General features: G+C 36.6%; 2 protein-coding genes across 2 annotated transcripts in view; both read left to right on the forward strand.

The window, feature by feature from the left end:
• Window positions 1-3,029: 3,029 nt before the first annotated feature.
• LOC129797005 (anaphase-promoting complex subunit 7) lies at window positions 3,030-5,645 on the forward strand. Its single transcript, XM_055839227.1, has 3 exons — window positions 3,030-3,208; window positions 3,280-4,299; window positions 4,965-5,645. The coding sequence occupies exons 1-3, from the start codon at window positions 3,140-3,142 to the stop codon at window positions 5,583-5,585; spliced, it is 1,710 nt and encodes a 569-aa protein (XP_055695202.1). The 5' UTR covers window positions 3,030-3,139; the 3' UTR covers window positions 5,586-5,645.
• A 3,314-nt stretch (window positions 5,646-8,959) lies between these two features.
• Window positions 8,960-21,562, forward strand: part of LOC129796988 (GAS2-like protein pickled eggs) — a 51,724-nt gene continuing 39,121 nt past the window's right edge. Inside the window, exons 1-2 of the mRNA XM_055839188.1 lie at window positions 8,960-9,700; window positions 12,009-12,187. Coding sequence (XP_055695163.1) covers window positions 12,014-12,187 — 174 coding nt within the window. The 5' untranslated portion in view covers window positions 8,960-9,700; window positions 12,009-12,013. The remainder of the gene's footprint in view (window positions 9,701-12,008; window positions 12,188-21,562) is intronic.

A 21,562-nucleotide genomic window follows, 5' to 3' on the forward strand; every position in this document is an offset into this window, starting at 1 on the left:
AACCCACAATTTTACACCAGCATCCCAGGAATGTCCAGGATGTGACAATCCTGGGATGAGATCCCCAATCCGGAGGTCACTTTATCATAACAAAGGAGAAGTGACCATAAATCCGGCGAAAAACCCACAATTTTGCACCAGCATCCCAGGATTGTCCAGGATGTGACAATCCTGGGATGAGATCCCCAATCCGGAAGTCACTTTATCATAACAAAGGAGTAGTGACCACAAATCCGGCGAAAAACCCATAATTTTGCACCAGCATCCCAGGATTGTCCAGGATATGACAATCCTGGGATGAGATCCCCAATCCGGACGTCACTCCATCAATAGCAAGATGGAGTGAACACAAATCCGGCAAAAACTCGTCATTTTGCATCTGCATCCCCTATTTGTTCAAGAGTTTTCATATCTCCCATAGCGAATTTACTTTGCCTTTACCTCATTTAAAAACCAAGTTTTCAGGCAACCTCTGAACAGTCTTGGAATTTCACATAAATCCAAGACATTTTACGTTATAATAAGACCGTAAATCTCTATCGTGGAATACGGAATCTTGGAATATTTTTATCCAAGTCTCTTTTGACAACTCATTTTGTAAATCTTGATTTTGATTTTGATTCGTATCTCAGAATACTAAAAGTCTTGGAAGTTGTATGGAGAAACAAGATTTTTAGGTTATGGTTCGACCGTAAATCTCTATCTTAGAATACCAAATCTTGAACATACGTGGTTTTTCTGTGGCAGCAAAAGTTTACAGTTAGGGCAGTTGTATGCTCTATCTGTACACGGAAATGAGCCAGATTCTTCCGTATGAAAAAGTCCACACTTATCACATCTAGGACGACTGCCACAATGAGCCTCAGTGTGCCCAAAGCGGAAGCAAGTCTTGCACTCCATAACCCTTGGGGCAAACGGTTTCACAGGGATTCTGAGCTTATTAACCACCAAAAAGTCCGGGAGAATTGTTCCCTCGAAAATAATTCTCACAAATGGTGTGTTCTTCAGCTGCGAGTCAACCTTTTTCTTAAGGCGAATTGCGTCCAACAACGCGATGACCTCCGAAGATCCGTCAAGTACTCCGTACCCGGCTTCCATGATGTCCTTAATATCCTCACATTCATTCAGAAATATCTTCCCAAACACCTCCGAGCTCTTCGAAGGGATGTACGTGAAAAAATCTTTGCAAAAATCATCATCCCTCACCAACTTATTTGCATCTTCTCTGTTCTTCGCAGAAATCTTAAGCTTGTCTCTGTTGACGGGAAGAATAGACTCCACCGATTCATATTTCTTGAAGATCTTTGCCGAAATTTGCATCACAGCCAAATTGTGTTTCTTTTTGGCTCGAAGATACACAACAAACGGTCCTCTCGCTTGCACACCATATTGTCGAGTTCTTCCGGCTGGTACAGTAGAACCAGTCGCCCCGTTATCATCGTGTAGATCAGAGTGCTCCATTGTCCCACCATCACCAGTGTCAGGGGGATCAAGTTCCTCTCCGTCCTCTCTCATAACTACACACTCTCAGTTGGGAGAAATTAAGGACCTTGCTGTGGATCGTTCCTTGGCCCGCAGAAGAGCTGCTCGACCAGCCCAACCTGCTCGAGTGGAGCCCCCTAATGTGCAATCTGCAGACACACGTAACAATCAGAATCCTGAGCGCAATCAGGGACATGGAGGAGCCAGGAGGAAAGTTCAAGTAAGGACAAACTATGACACTGAATTTCCTGATACGCTGAATAGAAATCGATTTGATGCTCTTGCATCGAGAGATGAGGAGGCAACAATTGAGAATTTTTCGGATCTCTCTGGGGAAGTTGATGTGATGGACGAGAAAGTTCGAGGATCGCCCTTGCTAAAGGGTCTTAGAGAAAAGAGGAAACATGTAGAATGCCAAGAGGAACTAGAAGGAAGGTATTTTCGCTGGGCCAAAGACCACGATGAGAGGACACAGAAAAACGCAAGGACCATCAGCCCACCAGAGGCACCTCAAGCTCAGCAGCGTCCTGTGATTCGTCGCAGTGATCCTGTGAATAGCAATGCGGGAAGCAGTAGTCTTGGATGGAAGGACGTGTTTCTTGGATTTTTTGCCACCATGGAGTGCAGCGAAGGAATGATGAGTTTCGTTAAAGGGATTCTGCTTCCGTGGATAGAGGGCCTTTTGATCAAGCACTTCCCCATGTTTTTTTTTGTAAATAATTGTATTTAAATGTTCTATTTGTAAGATTTTGGACTGTTGGTCACGAATGGAATCATTTTCCGCTGACCTATGGGTGCTTGGGGGGGGAAATAAAAAAAAAAAAACCAAATCTTGAAATATTTTGAATTTCCAAGATTATCCTGAAAATTTCTTGGAATATTAAAGTAGAATACCAAATCTTGGTTTTTTTCTTTATTTTGATCTTTATATTTATCTCAGAATACCGCCAAATGACGTCACAATTGTGTTTATCTCTTTTAATTAATGAAACATTTATGCTAATGTTTCGTCGGTATTTAATTTTTGGAAAGAACTGAGACTGTATTTTTTTTGTTCGAAAATGATTTTCTTGCAGACGTGCTCATTTTAATTCTGGCTTAAAATAAAATCTTTTAAAAAATTTCACTTATGAAACATCAGAGCAAATGTTTCACTAAGGAAACGATTGATGTGACGTCACTGATTGTATTTTCTTTTGTTTTCTCAAGTCCGATTTTTTGGGCAAAAATATAATAGGAGTCGATTGATTTTTCTGCCTTTCCATGCAATTTATTTTTTAGTTTTCATACAGACTGTATTTGGAGTTTTCCCGCGAAAATTAACCGATTATTTTATAACGGAAAGTTTGAATTTAAAATGAATATTGTATGTGTTTTCAATTTTTCTTCGTAACTATTTCATAATTTTTCACAATAAAATTTAATTTTCTCGCTTTTCCGACTTTTCCGTAAATTTTCAATATTTTTTTCTGCTTTTTCTCAATAAAAACACATTTTTCATTTAATTTGTACAAGGTTTTATACGTGTTTCATACCGCAATGTTTCATACAGAAAATAATCATTGACAGCTGACGGTTTGCGCAATTATTTGTTTGGAAACACAACAAAACTTTGGATTTTCTTTAATTTTTCCGATCGCAAAGACAAAAAAACGACATGACATCCCTTTTTGAGAATCTCAAGAAACTCTACGACTACGAGTTGTACTCGGATGTTATGACTTTGGTGAGAAAAATAAATGCAAAAGAATCCTTTGGGGGCATTCCCGGAAATGAAATATTTAATTTGTTTTCCAGGCTGAATTGATTCTATCGTCGTATGATCGACACCGACACATCCTGTCTCACCAGGAGCACTTTCTGACCCTCATGTACTACGGGGATGCTCTGTGGAATGAGCACAGATACAGAAGAGCGGAGAGTTTCTATCGGTCTGCACTGCAGGCCAAAAAAGTCCTGACAAAACTCAAATCACCCACCAGTAAGCAAGCCACAGAGCCATCTGATCCATTCCCAGAGACTGAAATTAAATTCAAAATTGCCAAGTGTTTGGTGGAGTTGAAACAATCCCAGGAAGCCATCACGGTGCTCCAGTCCATTCCAGTTAAGCAGAGATCACCGAAAATCAATGCTCTCTACGGGCGATTGTCCCAACACAACGGTCACGATCGGTGTGCTGTTAGTTCCTACAAGGAGGTGCTGAAAGAGTGCCCATTGGCACTTAATATCATGGATGGACTGCTGCAGTTGGGCGTTAAGGGGATCGAAGTGAATTCTCTTGTGGTCGATGCCACCCACTGGCCACAGTGCTCCGACTGGCTGACCCATTGGATTGAGGCGAGTGCCTTTATCGCCTTCCGGAAATACCCACAAGCCATTCAGATCCTCAAAAATCTCGAGAATGAGTCCCTCATTCAAGACTACAACAAACTTTTGGTGCTAATTGGGGAAAGTCACTATCACAATGCCGACTACATCAATGCACTGAATTATCTCAAACGGGCCCACACACTCCATCCTCAGTCCACGGATGGCATTATGATACTCTCGAGCTTGTATGCAAAGAAGAATAAAATTAGCGAACTGGAAAAGCTGATAACACCATCCGTATCTGTATGGGAATACACCACGGAGAATTGGTTCATAATGGCACAGTATCTCTTTGTCACGGGAAAGTACGAGAGAGCGGCGTACTTTGCACAAAAGGCATGCTTCCTCGATAGTCGCAACATTGAGGCGATCTTACTCAAAGCCAACATCTTTCTGGAACTAAAGAAATACAAAGATGCCCTGCTTCACTTGCGAACTGTCCAATTGGTGAGTTACTTTATTAATTTTATTGCATCTCCTCTCCTCAATTTGAACACGCGAATGCATCATTTAAAAAATAAATAAATATGAGAGCGATAAAGATCACCTGCTTGTGAAAATTATATATTTCTCTGTGTGTGGAGAAGTGTGCCAAATTTGGCGGCTTTTTTGCATGAATCGGAAATGCAATATTTCTCACATGTCCCCACATTCATTCCATTCATTTCATGGAGAATTCCGTAAAACATAAATCTCAATGGAGATTGTGCAGATAAAGAGGAAACTTTTGTTTTCCTTTTTTGGGTTAAATTCTTTTGCATGTTCTTATCATTGAGTATGTATTTTTAATAGCTCCCGGAAAATATTCTGCTACACTCAAAATAATAATTACGATGGGAGCAATTTTATTGAAAATAATATGTGGTGTGGACATGCTATTTTTATAAATAAAAAAATCGATTTTCGTATAAATTACCTTCGGTACATACGATACAATGTTAGGAGGATATAATTTTAAAACCACCCATTCTCCGAATGAGCATAAATTTTCACATTGATGACTCAAATGTATGACGATGAGGGCTGAAAATAGAGCAGAGTGAATTTTGCATCACACTTTGGGGGATTTCCTCAGAATTTCTCTCATCTTGTGCTCTTTTACCCATTTGCAGTACGCTCCCTATCGATTTGAGATGTACAAAGGACTCGTGGATACATACATGCGAATGCTACGCTTCCGCGAGGCACAGACAATGGCTTCGAATGCAGTGAGATTTCTGGGTCAGAGCCCAAGGACATTTGTCCTCTTGGCACGTACTTACGTGCGAGATGTAATGGTGAAATTCCAGGCTAAATCAATGCTGGAGAAAGCCCTGGAATTGGATGAGAACTACCTCCCGGCTGTATTTATGATGGCGGAACTTATGCAGGAGGAGGGTGACAGCACGGGAGCTATAAAATTGCTGAAGAAACAAGCGAGTTTGCAGCCAAATAGTAAAATTCATTCGATGCTCGGTGATATTTTGGCATCGGAAAAGGATCAGAGTAGTGCTTTGGAGAACTACACAATTGCCCTGAGTCTCGATCCGTCGAATCGCAAAGCAATTACGGGTCTACTGGCCATGGGACAACCAACAGGAAATACCAAAATTGACAATTCCTACGTGACCCCGTCAACTGTTGAGGAGGGCACAAGCTACCCATATGAACTGGAGGAGATCCCAGCACCAGACATTGAATCCGAGAGTGAAGCTATGTGGTCCGATGTGGAGGTTGAGATTAACTCAACATAATTGACAAAGTTGTAAAAAAAAAGCAAAATTATATGTACCCTCTGATGTGAACTCGTATAACCGAATATGTTTGCTCTTGAACTTTTTTATGTGGTGCATGCATTAAATAATGCTACCATTTAAGGGGGTGATCAACAATTTGTCTCTTTTCGGATGATGGTCAACACAGCCGGTGAGATGTGAGGCAAAATACTCCGGCAACAAAAGGCAAATGACCGCAAGTGGTGACTTTGGATGTCTATTTTTGGTTTGGGAAGTGAACCTTATTTTTTTTTTAATCCACCAAATATCTTCTACTATACTACCAACGGATTGTTCGAGCGCACTCAAGGCAACCACCGCGTACAGAACTTGCGGCACACGCCAGAGCTGCGAGGTGCGTAGATGAAAAATATGTGAAAGTCAAACCCCTCCGTGTCCTTGTTGTCAAATAATACTAATGTTTATAATGCTGTGTGCTGGATGACCTTTGGAAATCGATGGTGAGTTTCGCAAATTCTTTGTTTCCCACTAATGCATTTCAATTTTCTAATTACCCCTGATCTTACTATTCGTTCATTTCTGTGATTAATTCATTGTTTTGAAAACTTATTTCTCAATCATTTTTTTTTAAATTAAATCCTATCAATACAATATTGCAAATTGAAGAAAAAATTACTTTTTGATTAGAAAGAATGATAAAATTAATATAAAAATGATGAGTGAGGTCAGTTTATTTAAATTAAAACAGATCTACCAATGTCTCTAATTTAAACACATAAATTACTTAATTATGCTTGAAGAAATCGTGATGTTAGAATTTAGAAATTGTTTGTCCTCGTAAGCAATCGACTACCGATTAATTAACAATTTTTATCTCTACAATATGACAAGTATTAATTAGTTTTATACCCCCATCTAATTCAATTTCATTGCTGATTAAAAATTTTTTCAAAGTAAAGATTACAAAACAAACACATATCGTACAAGAATGGAAAGGGGTGGAATTTTTTATCAATTGATTATTAACTAAAATTCTGTTGTTTTTATGTGAAACAATAAGAATACAATAGTATGATGATTAGTAATCTCTATAAGTTATTATCATCTAGTCAATCTTTGGTAATTTGCAATAAATCATGTTGACCGCACACATCTGACTGTGGTCTTTGATTCATTTATTCGATTGTAAGAAATTCCCTGAATTACGTCTTATCTCTTTTCCTTTTGGGTGAGGAATTCTTATCATAAAAACACTTAATTTTCAACGAGATAGCAAGCATGGTGGTGATCACACAAAAATCTACGAAAAAGGGTGAAACAAAAGAAGGAGGTAAGACGAAAATAAATCTTATCTACAATAAATTTTATGGGCATGTGTGCTGCTTCAACTCTGGGTTGCACTTTTCCTCTTGCGGGGAAACTTGGAGGCAATTTTACATTAAAATCTCCCATAAAAGTGGATGGAAATGAGGGAGTGGTGTGCGCGTAATTCAATTAATTATCTTGAATGTGTAATTGTAGCGCCATTTATGGATGCAAAATTGTACAATGCTTTAAAGAAAACCCTCCAGTAGGTCATATCGGTGAGTCGCCCCCGACGAGAGGCGGAAATGCTCTCCATGGCGTCTCATTCAAGTTCAATGGTGACTTGTTGTTTTTATTTATTAATTAAAGTGCACTTTATTAGTTCCACAAACACCATGCCAACGGAGAGTCTCCATGGCGAGAGATGCTGTGTGTACGATTTTTTTCTCTCCTCAAGCCATATCTCAAGCAAAATCGTGCTTAATTCACGATCAAGTGGCTAATTGTCGAAGGTCGTTTCATTTAAATTCACGGATTTGGAAATGGCATGGCCACATTAAGTGTTAGTAGATCATTAGCTATGGGAAGAGGATCGCTTTTTTTGCGCAATCTATCAAACACAATATTGTATTTGCAGTCTGAGACTCTGGCTGAACACATCTGAATTCTTTGTCCGAACAAATTTGCCGAAAGTTTACCAAAAGAAGATGCGGTGAGAGAAGAAGAGTGGTTGTTAAGGGGATGGGAATTCTCTTTGGCTGAATTCTGCTGATATTGTAATCAAATAAAACTGGTCTCATGCAGTGGAGACGTGAGTTGGAGTCCAATTGCTTTCAAATACGTCGAATACCACATTTTAACATTCTAACTTTGAATATAAAATGTGGAAATTGCTCCTATTTATTGCTCATCTTGCTCATTGAACATTAACAAGTAATTTGCTGTTTAAAGAAACACCGACTGAAGAAATATGTTTAAATAATTTAGTTTTAAGTCGTCTAAAGGTACTCCTCTTAATTTTCATCCTCGTGTTTAACTATCTCACTAAAACACCCTATTTTACTTAATTGGGTTGTAAAATCGTAAAATCTACAAATTGGTTTTCTTGTTAATCTTATAAACATGAAAACTGTTCTATTTATAAAATTATTAAAATACATAAAAGCTCTTTATGTTTTAAAATCAAATATTCAGTATTTAGTCCCCTTGTTTAAGAATAATTGATAATGATTTTTTTCCTAAGAAACACTAACTGAATTTTTTTACGATTCAAATAAGAAACGATGACTTATTAAATGGTTTTTCTCGTATTTTGTAATAATTCGTCAGGAAATGGATGGAATTTTAAACTCTAATCGAGCTCTAAAATAAATGATTAATTAAAAGTGTTTCGAATTGTTCTGAATTTAAGGATTCTAAAACATTAATAATTTTTCTTTCAACGTCTAAAGGATTTTTGAGACCTTGATAGCCGAGCGATTCTAGTCACAACTTCTTGGACATCTACTATCAAGCGGATGCGGGTTCGATTCCCACCAATGACAGCCTCACTTTTTAATTTTATTTTAACGTTGAATTTTTGGTAGATTCTTATCTTTTTTATGATTCTAATAATTTCCTCAAGGTTTTTTTTTTTTTTTAAATTTAAACCCTTTCTTGCCATTTTTATCGCTACAAACAATCGGGATTAAAAGGAAGTATAAAATAGGATCATTTCCGCCCTGGCCATCAGGAGAATCCCATTTTTGAGAAACTTGTTGCATTCTATTGGCTCTGCATTTAGTTGTGCAGACAAAAAAGGGAACCTAGGAAATTTACTCTTTTTTTTTAACTAGCTATAGAATCTTTTTCTTTTGCAGTTCTTCTTGATGGGGGATCATGGTTGATTTGGGCACGAGAAGAGGTCAAATTCGCAGGAGCTCCGAAACTCCCGCCAGAAAATAAAAAATCAACAAAATCCCAACTTCTCCAGCTCGGATTGAGTGTGGCTTGTCTCGCTTCGGCTCGTGGGGTATCGCGGAGAGTCCCACTCTTACCCACTAAGAGTGCGTCTGCGGAGCTGTGGACGCCGAGACACTACTCACCGTGCACCGAGAGTTCTCCGACTTCAGTCACTGCAGTCTCTTGGTTTGGTGAGGACGGCTTTAGCAAGTGTTTCCGTGCGCATGCGCGCATTCAGCACACTCAATTTCCTCAGAACTCCCCCGAACTTGTGTGGTGTGTCAAAGTCACAAAATAATCAACTTTTGGACTACAAATAATTCGCGATAAATTCAACTTATGCAAAATGTGCTAATCGCATGTAAATTCCGCGCGAGAACAGACAAACCCGCTTAGCGCCGGCTCTCGAATTATTTTTGACATCGTAGCATTTTATTTTCGTATGGAAGCACCTAATCAGCGGTGCTCTCCCCCAAATAAAATAAATTTATCTACAATTTAGTTTTGTGAGACAACAAACTTGGATGAGTGATTTAATTAATTTTTTTCTGCGAATTTGCACATCCTTCCTTCCGTCTGGTGAATACGCGCAAAAGAGAGCCGACGAATGAGTCACTATATACCACATTATTATTTTATTGCACACCCATCATTCGTACTTGGGAGGAGAAATTTCAATTCATAGAAAAGTAGTGTGAATTTTTTTTATCGAAAAGGAATTTCGTGTGTGACAACCTGAGTTTATCAGAGAGTTTATCGCGCTTTTTGCTGTGTGTGGACAGAAGAGTGTTCCCTTTTTTTCTGCGGGCAACAAATTCACCAAACAGTCACACCATACGACGAGACTTGCCAGATTGATTGAGTTGATAAGGAGCTGCGAAAATAAGGTAATAATCGAGTATATATTTATTTTATTACCAACCAGAGTAATTCAGGTTGTCTTCACTCGTACAAATAATGCCGAAATTAATTGATTTCCTGGCAGAAAAAACGTGCCAAGAAATAATTACATTTTCTTCACAAATGGTGATTAGAAGTGTTGAGCAAAATGATGTTTTGTTCCTTTGTTCAGTAGAAAAAAAAACCTTTTTTGTGTGTGCAAAGTCAGCGAAGTGATAAGAGAAAAGTTTGAGGGATTTTGTGTCGCCTTGGGGGCTTGCTTCCCCTCTTGCACACCGCATAGTGCCAAAAGAACCGGGAATGTAGGTCAAATAACCAGGAACTTGGGAGAATCCACATAGTAATTTTAAACACACTCTTGCAGCACGAAATTAAACACAAACATGCGTACATGGTGGAAAATTATTCAATTGCACATTGCCGGGCGGTCAGTGTGCATGAGAAGTGCGGCAGCTAAAATACCTGCCCTGCTGTGAATTTCAGGCACAGCATCGCAAAAAAAATAACGTGAAATGGGTCACAATAGTACAGATTTCTTCTTGGAAAAAATTCTCATATGCTACAGGTATATACGCCCACACATTAATGTTGTCCATCAAACTGGAAGATTCTCACGAAATAAAAAAAGAATAATCCAAAAAATCTCATCCTCTCAATCCAACCCCAAAAATCATCCCCAAAGCTCAATGGTAGTCTAGACAGTGGGTTTGTTCTTTTATTTTTAACACAAACAACCACGCCAAGGAAAAATCCAACCACTTTCTTGGAATTCAACATTTTATTCGTGTCACCTTCAACCTCATGTTACGTTATATCGTGAGAGTGCTGAATCGATCGTCCGTGCCACTGAAATTGAGGAATTTTTAGCGTTTCTATATACTCAACTAATTTCAATATCAAAAAGGTACATTTTACCATTCTTCCAGTTAACTTTTTTACTGCAATGCAAAAGGAAATTGTCTTGTGCAAACTTGCATTCTTCGTATTGAAAGAAAAAAAATGGAAAACATTCCATTGACACCACAAAACGGTGCTATAAATTGTTGCCAAATTCTCTCCTTCCTTATTAATGGGATATGTAAATTATTCTTCAGTAATATACCTCGAGGGTGAACAACTCAGGCGAGTAGTGTGTATGTCTAAAAATACCTTCTTTCGACATTATTTTGTATCACCTGAGTGCGCGACAAACCAAACTTGATTAATTTGTAAAACTATAAATTCCCAGAATGCACCCAGATATTGAATTATCCTTTTTAATCAATTTCCTGCCAGGAAAATCCATTAATATTTCATTTAATTTTTGAGGGCGGGATTGCGCTAGAGAGCAACATTTGGGAAACATCTTAATTATACATAATCGAATGAGAATAGAGAGGAGGAACGATGAGAGGACTATGCGAGGATGCTAATATGAGTTGGCTACACAATATAATTATGCTGACTGAAGGGAAATTTCGAATGGAATGATTGTTCTAAATTAAAGTTAATTATATTATAAATTTTCCATTACTCACAATCCGTCACAATCAGCTTTTTAACATTTTAAAGAGACTGACTCTCACTCTCAAAACTCTCAATTTTAAGTGATTAATTTACAAGTTCGTCTTTGAGAGAGATATTATCAGACACTTATTGGTGTCTGACAAGAAAATTACTAAATGAAGTGAATATATTACTTTTGTTTTCTGATCATTTTTCTTTGATAAATGATTTTAAAATATGATTTATAATTAATATTAAAAAAAAACATAATTTTCCTAAAAAATCTTAATTAATGTATTCAAAAAGAAATTAATTTTTTCACCTACAAATTGGTAGGTTCCGTAGGTTACTACATATTTCACATTATTTATTTAATCAGAGAGAGAGAGAAATGCATCCAATTTTGCTCATGTCAACATCACTAAATTCTGGTTAAATGAGACCTGAACACGGGCATATTAAATTCTCATAAATCAACGGAATGAATTATGTATAAATTGAGTCAACCCTTTAAGCCCTTTCTAACCCCTTTCTTATGTTATATGTGAATGCATAAATTCAAGTTTAATCCCATTTTTCTGAGCATCTCGTTAAAACGTGGCAAATGAGAGATGATTTTCCTGCTTTCCCTGCCACTTGCAGTTAACCATAGAATTTCCATGTCGTCTGCACCCCCGCAATTTTGCAGACATTCCTCCCGTGTTCCACTTTTATTGGGGAATTGCAGTCAGGCGAATGCGCTCTGTGTGCCGCAACCACGTGGGAATTTTGCTTCCTGGAATATTCTAACACACTTTCTCGTCATTGCAGCAAAAATGGCCACTGTTCTACTCGAGGCACGTCCATATCGTCCCTTCAAATCCAGCGAGGAATACCTCTATGCTATGCGGGAGGATTTAGCTGAGTGGCTCAATACCATGTATCCGGAATTGCGAATTAATGTGGACAACTTTATGGATCGCTTGGACACAGGAGTGGCTCTCTGCAAAGTAAGTTTGTTCTGTTTTTTTTTTGTTCTCATTTTCTGTCTGGCTGCCTTCGTGTATTCGGGTTCCATGCTCTTTCTTGAGAGGATGTCTCGAGAATAAGTTTTTTTTTGCATTGGGAATATTGGTGAAAAAGAGCCCTCAAGAAATGCATATGTAATACAATTCATTTTCAATGGAGTGGACTTTATTGAGAGGAAAGAATATATGTTTAATATATTTTATAGCCAGTAGGATGATTTTAATCTCGAGATTGTACAAATTTCATTGATTCAGTTAGTACTTCTCAGAGTTTCTTGCTGTTTATTATACGTTCAAAACCATTTGCATCGTGTTAAATCAATTTACAACTCTACATTTCAAGAGCCATTTGAATATTGAAAATGAACGTATATGTATACTTGATCTTGCAATAGGGAATGAAGGAGGAGAAATCATAAGTGATGATTTTCATAAAATCTCGCACATCTTGAGAATTTACACTGTGTGGTGTAATTCAGGTGTTTTATGAATTATGAAAATATTTTAATTTTTTTCAAGTGCTCTTGGTTCATCCATAAACATGCATTTTACATATTATATGCTTCATCTCAAACATAAGAGTTTTCTCGAATACATACACAGGGTGTACAAAAGAAAGAGTATTGTGATAAATATAGCTTTTCATCAATATGCATTAGTTTTGGGAAGAATGCAAAAAAGAACCTCGTTTGTGGGACTGTTGAAAGGAGGGTTCTCTCCTTCAAGTTGTAAACGAATTTTCTATTAGGGATAGAAGAATCACGATGTGTGGCATACACATTTTCCATCATGTAAGATGGGTAACTTGCATTTCATGTGGCACGAAGAAAAGTGAAAAGTTTCCAGGGGGGGAAGAAAATGTCTGTGGGTGTAATGAAAGGCAAAGTGAAGAAGGGTCAAAGGGGGAAACTAACTGAATATATATGAAAAAGAGATTAACTAGAGAATTCTATGATGGGATGTAGAAAGAAAGAAATGGAGGTTATTGCCATTACCTCCCGCATTTTCTTCGTCTCATTGCAAACATGTGGAAAGAGGAAAAGTCCCTTAATTTTCTCCATATGGAGGGATTTTTCTTGTGCATAAAAATTAAACATGTACCATTTCGAGGGTCGTGCCATGCGGCAGTCAAAGGATAAATAAATTTGTTGATGAAGACAAGTGCGGGAAGTGTCGCACACAATATAAGGGCAAAATGTTGGAAAAACTCACAATGCTTTAGCTAAAAGAGGGTGAAAAATCTTGGAGAAAAAAGTGCACAAAGGGAAAATTTTGAAGGGGCATTTTGCCAAATTTGCTACGGAAAGCCGAAAAACCATCGAGAGATTAATATTTTCCCGCCCATTTAGGAATGTCCTTTATGTGCCACAGGGGTGTTTTTATTCAGTCTGTGGGGATTTTATATTGTTAAATGCTATTTTTGTCCTTTTTTCGAGGGTGCTTCGCTATAATAATAAAAAAAGAAAAGAAGTTAGATGCATTTAGAGCCTGTTCATCGATATAGTCTCTCCCACTGATTGTAGCTGCGCTGCTGTTTTTTTATGAACCTTGCATAGAGGGTATTATTGTGATCCTTTCTGAGAATCCCTCCTTTTACAATGACTTTTTATTTCTTCCATTTCACATATTTTACTCAACACTATACACACTGATACATTTTTCTCACATCCTTTGTCTGGGAAGTTTATTGTTGTGGCCACCAAGGGTGAGATAAGTGGTGAGGTGACGTGTACATAGTCCACAATGCACGTTAGGATGGGGTTTATAGTTTGTTTAAAATTGATAAACAAAAAAAGAAAATAAATAAATAAATCATTTATTTGAATTAATTAAAAATATAAAGTAAAGCCTTCGTTAGACAGTGAATTATAGCGATTATTTCTGCAACAATATATCATAGAACGTGAAGAATTCTTGTCATGAAATCTCTATCTAATAGCAATAATTTATTTATAGAATATTTTTTAAAGTAATTTTTGCAAGAAAATGATGCACTTTTATTACTAACAGTTCAATTCTCTCGTGGTCATGATCACGTGTTTGATAACTTTGGAGGATATGAGTCAGTTTATTATATATAGTATTTGTACATAACTTATGTACATATATCTCCAGATGGTTGATGCAATTGAAATGCTATTGAATAAGATACGAAAACAATGAATTGAATATGAATAAGTTTAATTGGAGTGTGTCTCACAATGTCGTCATCGGAGTTATTTATTTTGTGAGAAAGACCAGAAAGACCCAAAAAGAAAATTAAACTTTACGTTGACTTTATATTGATTAAATGATTCAGTAGAGTTCTTAGGAAAATTTACTGGGAAATCTCTCGTTGAAAAAAAAAAGAAGAGAAGAAAACTCTTGAAAGTGAAGAGGAAGTTTATTTATTGGCCATCATGGGGATCGTGGGCAATATAAGGTGGATGTGTGGAGAGACTTTTGTTGTCTTCTTGCGGTGGTGACGCTGCATGAATGTCAATACTTTTTGGCCACAATGAGAGCCTGCAGTTGATGTTTCAATATATTCAAGCATACAGGAAACCCAACATATTCGAATTGATGTAGGTCTTGTGGTAATATGTTTGTTCACATTTATTGTATATTGGGAAACATCCCGTTTTTAGAAAGAGAAAGACACAATTGGGTATTTTGTATGAAAATCATGTGGGTTGGGATAGAATCTCGTGTGTGTTGGAATAAATAGGGGAAGAAAATATATATTTTGGGAAGACCAGAGAATTTCTTGATTTTCCACATGGCATGGGATAGTACCATAGAGTACGTAAATCTTTCAGCAAAGTGAAAATTATCTAAATTCCACGAATTGTGTTGCATTAAAAGGGACAAAAAAGAAAAATATAGAAAATGGAGAAGGAAACAGTGTATTAATTTGTAGTTTTGCCTAATTAAAGCAAATTAATTGAGATGCCGGAGATAACTAAACGCCACACGTCTTGAAGCATTTCAACTTCATCATCTTTTACATTTATAGAAGACAGCATCTTCTCCTTTCTCATATCAAATTCTTTTGCGTAAGATTTCGCGTATGTCCCTATGACAAATTTATTTTTGTCCTATTTGGAATGCATACAACATGCTACATAACTATATGTTTTGTTGTTGAAATGTATCTAACATCCAAAAACACACTGCAGTGATGAGATTTTATTGGGAATTCGCTACATGGGACTGTTGATTGGTTTTTATTGCACTTTAATGAAATATTCCTCGTCTATGGCGATAGTATGCGTAACGTGTCCAATGCCTCTCTGCGTAAAAGCCAAAACAAGATCTCAAGATTGGGTCGTTGATCATCTTAATTTAGCCCAAATGTGCGTATATGAAGGACTCTCTTCTATGTGTCCACCAATCACACTGTATGTGCTTTTTAGGATGCAGTCAATTGAATTACAAATTATGCTGGTTGAAGATTTTATGTGTAGAATTGGAAGATTGATAATATAGGCCTCCTCTCTTCACACTTGTCTTTTATTTTATTTCTCGGCTATTTAACGGACAGTATGCAACATTGAAAATGTGATTGATAATTGAGGATGTGCCACTTAAACTAAAGTCGATGATTTTTTATCATTCAAACTTTATGCTGCAGCGTATACATTTTAGTATATTTCAAAAATCAGAATAAATCGATGGATATTTTATTTTGCATTTTTTTTGTCTGAACAATACGTACCCAATCAGTACGATATTGTTTAGTATTGACCGAAAGATCTTTTAGAAAAGGTGGATATCTGCCAGTGAATAGAGAAAAAAAAAACATTTCTAAGTTTAGCAGATTTCAGATTTAAAATTTCCTAGAAAAGTCATATAAGAATGCGTGCTTTTTCTAGCGCATTTTTTTTGCTCCCTCCCTTCAATTCTTTGTGAATTCCTTATGCACACTGGAGGATGGATATTTTTTCTGTTGAAAGAAGTCAAGAGAATTTAGAATTTTAAATTAGAGTCACACCGCTCTATAAATAATCCCTCACAATTCTCTTGTGTGTTTGCAGTGGGTTTTTCAAAAGGCTCTCTCGTTGAAGGTTTCGGAAGTTTCATCTTCATCTTCACGCCCTCGACAAAGGAATATTTTCTAATGGCTTTTAGACTTTTTTTTCTGCGATGTGCGCCTTTTGAATAGAATATTTTGGTCATAATTGACTACCTCTTTTTCCATTCAATTTGACCAACACTGTAGAAAACAAACCATTATATACATACATATGTATGTACAGTACATATCTGGGTACTTATTTCGGGCTGACCTTCCCACAAATGGGAAAAAATTGTAGTAAGTAGCAGTGTGTCATTTTGTGTGTGACGAAATTGTGCATTTCACAATAACTTTATTGTGTGCTTAAGTATTAAAATTAATAAAATGATTAGTTTTTACTCTTAAATGGTTGTCTCAACACCTTGAATTGCTTTTTATTCCGAATATATTAGGATCGAGGCTTTTATGCCTGTCTCCCCATTTTTGAAGCACATTCACACCAAAAAATAAGTAAAGAAAGATGTTCGTTATAACACAAAATTGGTGTTCTTTCGTGCACAATGTCCAAGTTTGTTGATAAAATGTGGGCAAAGTGATGAAATTATAGTGGAAATATCAATTTCATCCTTGAGTGAGTTTCTTGTAAATTTCCTCTTGGAATGGGTATTTTTTGCTGCAATCTTACCTCTCTAAATAATAATAAAAAAAATTAAGGACACTCCTACGCTCAAGAAGTCAATAATTTATACTTACCCCACCGCCGTGGTTGTCTGTTGAGCCGTCATGTGGCGTGGGAATATGAACCAATTGATATCTGATCGTTTCCATTTGAAAAACTATTTATACAATGTTAATCAAATTTTAACCAATTACTCCATTCATCTGATGCACAACACCATCAAGGTGAGTTTTAATTGGAGTGCCTTACTGGGAGGATTTTGAATAAATTAAAACACATGGCAGTATCTCCTCTTTGGTGCACGATGAATCTTCTAATGCTGTGAGAAGCTCCAGTTGTCGTCGTAAATTTTCTTTATAATGTTTCTTATCCCTAATTATTATGACGAAGCAATATTTTACAATCTTGTTATGTGTATGGGCTGCTGTGTAATTTCACAGTGTGATGGTGGAAAACCTATTAAAAAGTTCATAAGGTTGAGTAGTTTGTTTTTCACTGTACTTCTTTTCATGAACGACGCGTATATGATAGAGAGAAGTAACATTTTGATTTATAAATAAACTGTATGATCATGTCTTTTAGTCTTGCTTCCACTAAGGGTGAAGACACTTTAATTGAGACCATAAATTCATACCTTGACGCGAGAAGAGACCATTTCTCTCTATGCAAAGTACAAAATTGTAACCATTAGTCATCCATATGCGACCAAAAGTAGACTTATTTTTGGTAAATAGAAATGAACATGACAAAGGGCAACTTTCTCAGATGTATATTTACAAAGTCTTGTGTAGTACACTCAATTAGATGTTTGTGGATAATTTTTTTTTCTAAAGATTGTTATGGAAATTTTTGTGGTGGACCATCTTCTAATTGCTGCAGTTGATGCGGGACGAATCCTCTCTCTTATTTTCACTTTAAAAACTCCAAACTTGCTTCATAACGCTAAGAATATTGATAGGAATATTATTGATTGTAAGCGAAGATTGTTCAAGTTTTTCTTAAAATTTCCAAAGAAATTATTTCCGGTTTAAATTAATATACAGAAGAAAATTTTCAAATAAATTTATAAGCGTTAAAAAAATATCGATCGTTTGAAAAGAATATTCAGACTTTAAAAAATGTATGTCAAACGTAAGAAATTAAACGTCAAACTTCAGGAAAATAAACAGCAAACGTTTGAAAAATCAAATTTTGTAGTCGTTAAAATTTTTGAAAATATTTTTTAGACATGGATCTCTTGCACAATATGCACAGTAATCGAGCTATCGGCAAAGTATAATACCTTTGGTCTAGCCTGTTTGTTATCTCGTTTGGAACATTTTGCCTGTCAACACTTGCCATCAATCTCTTTTGCTGCTCTCTCAGCCGATCTTCTTATTTTCCGGTCATGCAGATCAAAAGCTTCTTGTGCGTTCCGCGATGTGAAATTTTCGGATGCATATGTGTGTTGTGTGTAGAATGTGTACAGAGAGAATATCGCGGAGGGGTATCGCTTGTAATTTTGCCCATCCGACTCCACAATATGATGAGACTTCCAGCCACCGGATGTTGTGCTGTGCGCGCGTCAATAAAACTGATTTACATGTTAAGAGTTAATGTTTTTGTCCCCATACACACACTTTATAATCTCTATCAATTTTATATTGTGTTGCGTGTTTTGAATTTTCAAGATAATTAACTCCTATGCTCATGAAGATGCAAGTAGTCGCAATGAAGATGTTTGGGGGGCAGTTATTGTCAATTAAGTTTTATCAAATTGGGTATAATTAGTTTGTTTTGACGTTATTGGTAAATTGTAATTGTGATTTAATTTTATGTCGTAAAACATAAAAGCTATGTTTAGATGCATTGCTGTAGAGCCTATTTCGCGGGAATGTGTGAAAAGTTTCTTATGGGATGATTTGGAAATATAATAAATTCCACATGGAACTTTGTAACGGTTCTAAAATGCTTCCAAAAGGAGAGCAAAAGCATATTTCTTCCAATCTCTGTTTATTTTATTCATGCACACATTAAGGCATTCCACTACCACTCCCGGATTTTCTCCTGGCCAAAAGATAGTCACACAAGAAGAGACGACGACGAAAAAAAAGCACTAAAGGGTCTCATATACACCATTCATTTGGATATGCAATTCACAGCTCTTCTGTCCCAGCGTTGATGCATAAGTATGGCTGAACAATATTTCATATTTTATTTATCGTTCCACCAGTGATGACGGATGCTGTTTGAAGTTGAAAATATATCATTGCATGCTGCATATATATAGCAAAATGATATGTTCACACAATTTATTTGTCGTCTTTTGCCACTGCTGAAAATTCCTCTTGCACATGTGAATTTTATTAGGATCTTTTAATAACCATAGTACATTATAATTCACAAATAATAACATACCTTTTACGCTAATATTTAATACAAATACTATCCATTCTTTATAAATCTGTCTACACAGCTGTCTTTTGTGTGGTGTGGTACACCATCAATGACTATATAACAACTAATATCACATAAGATAAATAGTTATAGCTTTGGTGATCATTTATTTGCTAAAGTAGCTTTTAATGTTGATGTGATCATTCAACATTGGTGGGCGGTTGTGTGTGCTATGATAGGCATTTAGAGTAAAAGCATAGCGAAGCAGTAACAAAGGAATAAATAAAGAAGTATATCAGAATAGATTTAAACGAGAGGAGGTAAAAAGCTCACAGATGATAAATGATCGTACAGTGCTTGCATTTACCACTGTTATTCATCATACATGATCAAGTCATTTCTAACTTGATCTCTAATCAATTGAGTGCGATCGCATTGAGACATTTTCCATGTTTTGTATCACCTTCATCCTCTTTTCTCTGTATACCATCATCTCCCGCAAAATTACTTCTTGTTTATGCCACACTCTATTCTCACACGATCGCGATCTTCTCACTTCTTGTGCACATTCGAGAAATTGTCTGAATTTATGGGATTCCAGTGCGATCAGGTGGAAGATATCCGCACCGCCCTACCTTTATAATAATTTCTTGTAAAGATATTTAGTTTTTTTTTATCACAAATTCAATTATCATCAAGTTGTAAGCATACCGCGGGGTGATCGTAAGCAGAGAGGCTCGTGGTATGAATGGATACGATGGAATCAGCGTGCAAATGTGCGCCATTCTGCTAATGAATGAAATTGCTAATTGTGCAAATGCTGTCGTAAAGTATAAAATGTTGTTTGTACAAAATACAAGAGGAATAGGTTTGTAAGATTTATTGTACCGCTTGCAGTCTCATATGATGTGTATAATTGTCACGGTCATTAACATTTTGCTGTATTGCTGCTGAACTGAAAGATTTTATTTTTATTTTTTTCATTTTGTATACCTCTCACCGCCACTTTTTTTACACCACTTATTTTGCCATAATATACAACGTTTTAGCTGTGTTTCTTTCAGACACAGCTTTTGTGTACCGAGCAAAATCGAAAGTCGTCAGATCGGGCTCAAACTTGGGATGAGCACGAATTAGGGTCCCCACATTCCAAAAAACGTATGCGCCAAAAAATTTTTTGTCCGGCCGTCCGGCCGGCCGGCCGTCCGCCGTGGTTCAACCTTAAATTGCAAGAGAACGGTAATAGATAGAGACTTGCGGTAAACGGCAAAGTTTAAAAGTCGACTGGAAGACGTCAGATTATGACATCAAATTTTACCCCCCACCCCCGCGTCCGCCATTTTGAATAACCTCAAAATTTTGTTTTCGCTATATCTCAGCTCCTGTAATAGCTAAAAATCTGAAATTTTTATATGTTGTAGGGGCCATCAAGAGCTTTCCAACGATACCTTATTTTCGAAAATCGGTCAAGCCGTTTAGTCAATATGGCCGCCACAATTTTTCATCGAAAATCGACCATAACTCGAAAACGGCTTGACCGATTTTGATCAACCCGGGGTCAAATGAAAGATCTCAACAAATCCTACAACTTTCTAGAACATCCGAAGTTTCAAAAGTGACCGCTAGGGGGCCAAAAATCAAAAACAAAATTTTCGATTAGTTTTCGATGAATATCTCGAAAACGCCATTATCGATTTGTTTCATTTTTTGATATATTATAGCCTACTATAACATATATTTATAAAAAAAAAAATTAAAAAAATTTATGTCGCCATTTTGAAAATATTGAGTTCCAACTTTGACATGTCATATCTCGGGTTCTACAAGTCCGATTTTGATCAACTCAAGCGCAAATGAAAGGTTTCGTGAAACCCTACAAATGTCTAGAACATTGCAACTTCGAGAAATGACCACGAGAGGCGCTAAAGTCAAAATCAAAATTTTCGAAAATTTCGAACTCGAATATTTCGAAAATGCCATTATCGATTTACTTCATATTTTAATATGTTATAGCTGAGATTAAGACCTTTCCAACGATAGCTCAAACTCGAAAATCTATGGAGCCGTTCCCAAGATATGGCGTTTTTAAATATTTCTTGGGGGATGACTTTTCAACTTTTCCTGACTTTGCGCGTATTTAAATTAATTTGCGTTATAGTTTGCTCTCACAAAATTGGTACACTGAAAGAAACACAGCTCTCGTAAGCTTGGTCAGCTTACCAGTACATTTTGTTTCTGTTGAACTTAAAAAAAAAGATAAATATTTTTCTTTTTTCACCGGCACGCGCATCGTAGCAAAAAAGAC

This window comes from Lutzomyia longipalpis, chromosome 1 (assembly GCF_024334085.1).
Source record: "Lutzomyia longipalpis isolate SR_M1_2022 chromosome 1, ASM2433408v1".
NCBI lineage: Eukaryota > Metazoa > Arthropoda > Insecta > Diptera > Psychodidae > Lutzomyia > Lutzomyia longipalpis.